The sequence below is a fragment of the Camelina sativa genome, chromosome 19 (assembly GCF_000633955.1).
Source record: "Camelina sativa cultivar DH55 chromosome 19, Cs, whole genome shotgun sequence".
NCBI classification, from domain to species: domain Eukaryota; kingdom Viridiplantae; phylum Streptophyta; class Magnoliopsida; order Brassicales; family Brassicaceae; genus Camelina; species Camelina sativa.
This window is the reverse complement of record NC_025703.1, coordinates 10,463,292-10,469,506: the sequence shown is the minus strand read 5'-3', so window position 1 is coordinate 10,469,506 and position 6,215 is coordinate 10,463,292. Positions and strand designations below refer to the sequence as shown.

Genomic DNA, 6,215 nt, shown 5'->3' with positions numbered 1-6,215 from the left:
TTTTTTTTTTTTTTTTTTAGGGAATTAGAGCAAAAGGCTCTGATACCATATTAGATTAGGTATAATCTCAATCGATGATTTGAGAGTATTATTGAACAAAGATTATATACAGAGTGGAGAGGAATATAGCCATTGAAAACTATTAAGATGTTTCCTAAATAACATACAGTGATATATAATTTCCTATTCTAATAAAGAGCTTCTTCTTCTACTTCTTGATCACGTAGAACCCCATTACAATCCAACTCCTTTATACATGGATCCGCGAATTCTTCGCCTTCCAGATCGAACCTCACTGAACAAAGCTTGTACTTCTTCATCATGAACCCTAGAAACTGATGCTTCCCTTCCGCTTTGCATAGAATCTTCTTTCTGGATAGAGCGTTCCATCGTTTGCAAGTGCATCTCACCGCTCCTAGACAAGTTATCGGAACCCTCGAGAGTATATTCTCTACCAACTCCTTTGCAAGATCAGCGATTGTCGTCATTGTTTCGAATTGAAAACACGTCAGGTTCTCTAACTGGTTTTGCTTTGCCCACTCTCCTCTTTTTATATAGTTCCTTAGTTTCAAAATATAAGATGTTTTAGAGAAGTTTTTTTTGTTTCATAATATAAGATGTTTTCGAGTTTCTATGCAACTTTTAGATTAGTTTATTATTTTCTATTATGCAGTATTGTTTATGATTGGTTGAAGTTGTTAAAAGTAAAAATTTCTTAATCTGTGTGTTTTAGTTAAAACATTATATATTTTGAAATGGAGAGAATATATTTTAAGGTTCAGAAAAAAGAATATATAAAAAAAAATTTCCTTTTGAACAACCAAAAAAATATATTTTTTCCTTTTCAATCGTAATTCAGTAATTCTGGTTAATATTTGATAAAATATATTTATAAAGAGGTCATTTAACAAGTTTTGACTTTTGACACTAATTGCCTATATATAGACCCTCTAAAACAAAGCATACCGCAAACGATTTTTGTGGAGCAAGCATATCAAAAGTTGAATAATCACCATCATAAACTTTCATTAATTTGTATTTAATGAATGATCTGGTTCCTTTTACATGTTAAACTAATCTAGTAATACAATTTTTTTTGCTCGTGAAAGACAGTCATTTTATTTCTTTGAACTGTTTGATTAAAATTAGGTTAAAATAGAAAAAATACTATATTTATTTATTATATGGTCACACACAAATCATAATTAACCCGTTTGTTCCACACCACTTTTAATAGTCTGTTTAAAGGTACCATGATGATTTGCATTGATCACACAAAAAAAAAAAAAAAAAAAAAAAANAAAAAAAAGTTAAAACCGAAATAAATGCCAATAAAACAAAAAAAAAAAGAAATTAGGGATTTGAATAAGTTGGGAAAATAATTATTAGTTGGGAACACTATAATAGTTTGGTTTCTTCTAGTTTCAACAGTCGTCGTCAAAGCGTCAGAGAGAAAAGAGAAAAGGGTCTCTCTCCTCTCTCTCTCTCTCTCTGGGTTTAATAACTGAAAAAAACAATATGCAATCTGGCGGCGATTTCACCAACGGCTTCCACGGCGACCATCACCGTGAGCTTGAATGGGAAGAGAAGCAACTCGGTGGTGGTGGTCTCAGCTCTTCTTTTGGCCGAGCCAAGAGACGTATTAGTCGCGGCGGACCTCGTGACCTTAGTGACGGCGGAGCCAATGTGTCTAGGGTTTCTGACCAGCTTGCCGAGCAGAAATCACTGGAGACTTCGGAATCTTCTCCTTCTCCTTGTACTGACTTCGACGTTGCCTATTTCCATTCCTATGCTCACGTTGGGATTCACGAAGAGATGATCAAGGTTCTCTCTTTCGCCTTCCCCTTTTGTGCTTTAACCTCTTATTCTTTGTATGAGAGCTTCAATTGAAATTTTCTTTTTGGTTTGGGGGAGTATTGGATTGTCTAGTCAAATTTTTCCAACTTGCTCCAATTGTTAATTTGATGTATATAATTGCTTCTTCGGGTACCAAATTGGGGTTTCCAGCTAGAAATTTCTCTGTTGCTCAATAAGAAAACGTCAATGTCTGCAGAATTTGGCTAAAAATTTGTTCAGATATAATCCGTTTTAGGATGTTTTTTCTGCTGTTTCCTGGGATTTCTCACTTCTTTGCGGAATGTTATTGGTTGATATAGGATCGGGCAAGGACGGATGCTTATAGGGACGCCATAATGCATCATCAGAGCTTCATTCAAGGCAAGGTAATAATAGTCTCTCGTTGCTGTAATTTCTGAGGTTAAGCTACAAAACAATGATAGCGAAGAAGAATCAGATTGGGACCATTGTTGACTCTTTGCTTAGCCTGTTGTTTATGACGTGGTGGTAGTTTATTATTTGGTTTGAAAACCTATTGCTACATTGATTGCTTGTAACAGGTTGTGGTGGACGTTGGCTGTGGAACAGGCATCCTTTCAATCTTCTGTGCTCAAGCAGGTGCAAAACGGGTATGAGTTACTTATGTGTTAGAGGCAACTTTAATATTTGATTTTGATTTGGAATAATCAACGTTTCTTGTATACAAAAGATATGAAAAAATTGTGAAGAATGTAGCCTGTGTACGATAGATATTAAGATTGTTTCTCTGTGTCTGTTGTCTATATATTCCATAGACCGCAAGGGTAAACCAACACTGTAAATGTTTTCTTACAAAACTGCATTATGCTTGCAGGTATATGCTGTTGATGCAAGTGATATAGCTGTCCAGGTACTATTCCAGTTGTTTTCTTTGTTAATCCAGTAATATGAAGATTAGGATTGCTCTTGATCTTGTCGCCCTTAGCTTCTATTTTCTGCATTTTCGTGAACCGATGAGACTGGCCATTTTCTTGATCATATAATCTAAATGGCTTTGGGGAATTTCACCAGCACATGTTTCCATAGGTTAAAATTAAAACTTGGAATAGAGAAGGGTTCAATAATGTGTTGCATGTTCCCTACGGTGGAAGTATGTTTAGGGTATGATGACTGTTTGTCTTATTCTTGAAAGTGAGGCCCTACGCTTGAATGTTCTCAGTTAAGTTGACCGAAAATTTAATCTAATTTAATTTAGTTTTAGTCTAAAATCTAAGTCTCTGCATTGCTTCATGGTTTGATCACCCTTCAATTAGATCAAGGAAGAAATTCTTGCAAATGTTTCTGATATATTTGGTCATGTGAAGCTGCATGTGGTTTTCATTTGGTTTTCATTTGGTTTCTGTTTCCCATTAGAAATTCAGAATTAGGGTGGTTTTGTGAATCTTAGTTTGGGCAAAGGATCCTACTCACCCTATATTTTTTTTCCTCATTCATCACCAGGCAAAGGAAGTTGTGAAAGCCAACGGTTTAGCCGACAAGGTCATTGTTTTGCATGGGAGAGTGGAGGTATTATATTGTCTATGATAAATGCCAAATTGGTCCTTCATACTATATATCCTATATAGTTGAAGTTAGTATTTTAATCATTTGCAAAAAGATAAATAGGTATCGTTATGTAGAAAGGTGCAATATAACATGAATGTAATGGAGAACTCGGATATTCTTTGCTTCTGTACCGCTATTAAGATAGATTGGTTGGGTGGAAATCGTATGCAAGCCTCATCTTCTGTAGTAATTCTTCTTTTCTTGTAATGTTCTTCAGGATGTTGAAATCGACGAGGAGGTTGATGTTATAATTTCAGAGTGGATGGGTTACATGCTCTTGTATGAGGTGATTGCCTTGTCTTGTATACATATAATCTTATGTTGATGTCTAAATGATAACTTTCCAAATTATTAATTTTCTTAATCCTCTGTTTCTCTCATTCCCGTGTTGTTTTTGATGTGATGTAGAGTATGCTGGGAAGTGTTATTACAGCTAGAGATCGCTGGTTGAAGCCTGGAGGTTTAATTCTCCCATCACATGCAACAGTATGATTATGATCCCTTCAAATATAATATCACAGTATGCTCTAATGACTTTGGGAGGAAGGCAAAATTTGATATGTTGCTGTTTACCTTCTGTTGACAGTTATACATGGCACCTGTTTCACACTCTGACAGATATAGCCACAGCATTGATTTTTGGCGCAATGTTTATGGAATCGATAGTAAGTATTATATCGACTTGATATTTGGGACAATGATTGTATTACATATGACTGGTATACTGGTAGAACTGAAACTGAGTTATGGTTTCTGCAATTTTATGTGGATATGATGTTTCTAATAAGCTGTTAAATATTTCAAGATATTAGCTTGCCATATCCCACATAATGATAGGTGGGGAGTTTGGTCATCTCCTAGACAGATCAGATAAACAAAAGTAGGTTAATGAGCTTTTACTGCCTTGATAGTCCTGGTCCTTGACTTCAGGGAGTAAACATGTGGCATTGCTTAGTCATAAGGATCTATTGAAATGTCCGTTTCTCAGTTACCTTCACGTTGGGGATCTTTTACTCAAGAATCCAATAATTATTCAAGTTTCTATAAAGTGAAAGAATCCCCTGGCAATAAGTTTCAGTAATGATATCTGATGTTGTTTGCAGTGTCTGCGATGATGCAATTAGCTAAACAGTGTGCGTTTGAAGAACCCAGCGTGGAGTCCATATCAGGCGAGAATGTTCTAACATGGCCAGGAGTGGTATTACCTCGTTCTCTGAGTACTTGTTACCTCCAATCTCTTTGAAGTCTCAGCTATGTTAAATGTGCATACTGATTCATCCTTTTTTTTCCTAAGTAAATATTTATGGTAGAGCATTTGAAGTGCAGGTTAAACGTATAGACTGTCAAACAATACAAATCCAAGAGCTAGACTCCGTTACTGCAAAATATAGATTCAAGTCAATAATGAGAGGTATATCACTCTATTTATCAACTATTCGTGTATTGTGTGCATCTTAGAGAGAAGTTAGCCTTGTTTACTTTCTGTGTTGAGGCTTTTCCTTATCTTGTTGTAGCCCCTATGCATGGTTTTGCATTTTGGTTTGATGTTGAATTCAACGCACCGGCCTCTTCGCCTGCCAAGAATACTAGTGAAAGTAGTGCTGCTAGTGGTTCTTCATCGATAAGTCCTTCTGGAGAAGGAAATCAGAAGAAGAGGACTAATCGGAGTGATGCACTCTTGTTGTCCACCTCTCCCGAAGCTCCTCCAACGCATTGGCAGCAAGTAAGACCATATACATCCCGATTTCTTCAACTTTATATCAGTTTTACTTTTCAGTGAATCATCTAATTAATTGATAAAGATCAGAGGGAGTTGGTATTGTTGAGAAGATCAATGATAATTATGAATTAAACCTCGATTTCTGGCTCTATTTATGTTTCTGAGAAAGTAGCTTAGACTTGCTGACATATTGTTGTTGAACCACTTTTTTGGACAGACAATTGTATATTTCTATGACCCTATAGACGTAGAGCAAGACCAAGTCATTGACGGTTCCGTGACACTTTCTCAAAGCAAAGAGAACCGGAGATTCATGAACATCCATCTCGAATATTCGTTAGTAGCCAACGCACTCTTTCACCCTTTTCAACTTACTTAATTTCCACCAGTGCTTATTTTGCGGTTTTTGCAGCTCGGCTGGCCGTTCCTTCGTAAAAGAGTCAGTAATGCGTTAAGGAGGCGATTCCCTGAAAATCTCTCCTTACCTTAGAAGCCCTGTAAGCTGTAGTCTCTTCTGCTAAAGCATTGATTAGTCCAGAAATTGCAGAACCAACACTTGAAGACATTGACAAACACAAGCTATTTTAGTCTGTGAAACACCAGTTCTTGTATTATTAGTCTGCGCAACACCATTTCTTGTAAGAGTATTTAGGTTTTAGATATGATGGAAGCAACTTTAGGACATTGTTTGGGGCCACTTTTAGCCTGTTACTAGCCAACCGCTCAGCAGACGACACTTATCTTTAAATACTTAAATTTGTCATGCATATTCATATTTTATTGGAAATTTGTATAACCTAATACATTAAGATCAATTTATTCAATTTAGTGTTTAATATATGTTTCGCTATTTGATTATATATGAAGTTTAAAATATATCTTCGCAACTAGTGTTATTATTAGCTATGATATTTATAATTATAACATTAAATTACTAAATGTTCATGCAAAGAGTGTTTATGTTGTTATACTAAGTATACTACAGTTGTTTGTTATTAGAAAATTTATTTAATATTTGTTTTTTATGGTTTAAAGGTGTTTAATATGATTTTTAATGAAAAGGTTTGAGAAATTA

General features: G+C 35.5%; 1 protein-coding gene and 1 pseudogene across 1 annotated transcript; one reads left to right on the top strand and one right to left on the bottom strand.

Moving 5' to 3' along the window:
- Nucleotides 1-488, bottom strand: part of LOC109130814 — a 9,887-nt pseudogene extending 9,399 nt beyond the window's left edge.
- Nucleotides 1,430-5,976, top strand: LOC104765877 (probable protein arginine N-methyltransferase 6). The gene is made up of 13 exons (XM_010489663.1): nucleotides 1,430-1,824; nucleotides 2,157-2,222; nucleotides 2,397-2,465; nucleotides 2,690-2,725; nucleotides 3,316-3,381; nucleotides 3,638-3,706; nucleotides 3,829-3,906; nucleotides 4,007-4,085; nucleotides 4,524-4,618; nucleotides 4,747-4,831; nucleotides 4,935-5,143; nucleotides 5,358-5,476; nucleotides 5,553-5,976. Exons 1-13 carry the CDS (start codon nucleotides 1,519-1,521, stop codon nucleotides 5,593-5,595), a joined length of 1,320 nt encoding a protein of 439 aa, XP_010487965.1. The 5' UTR covers nucleotides 1,430-1,518; the 3' UTR covers nucleotides 5,596-5,976.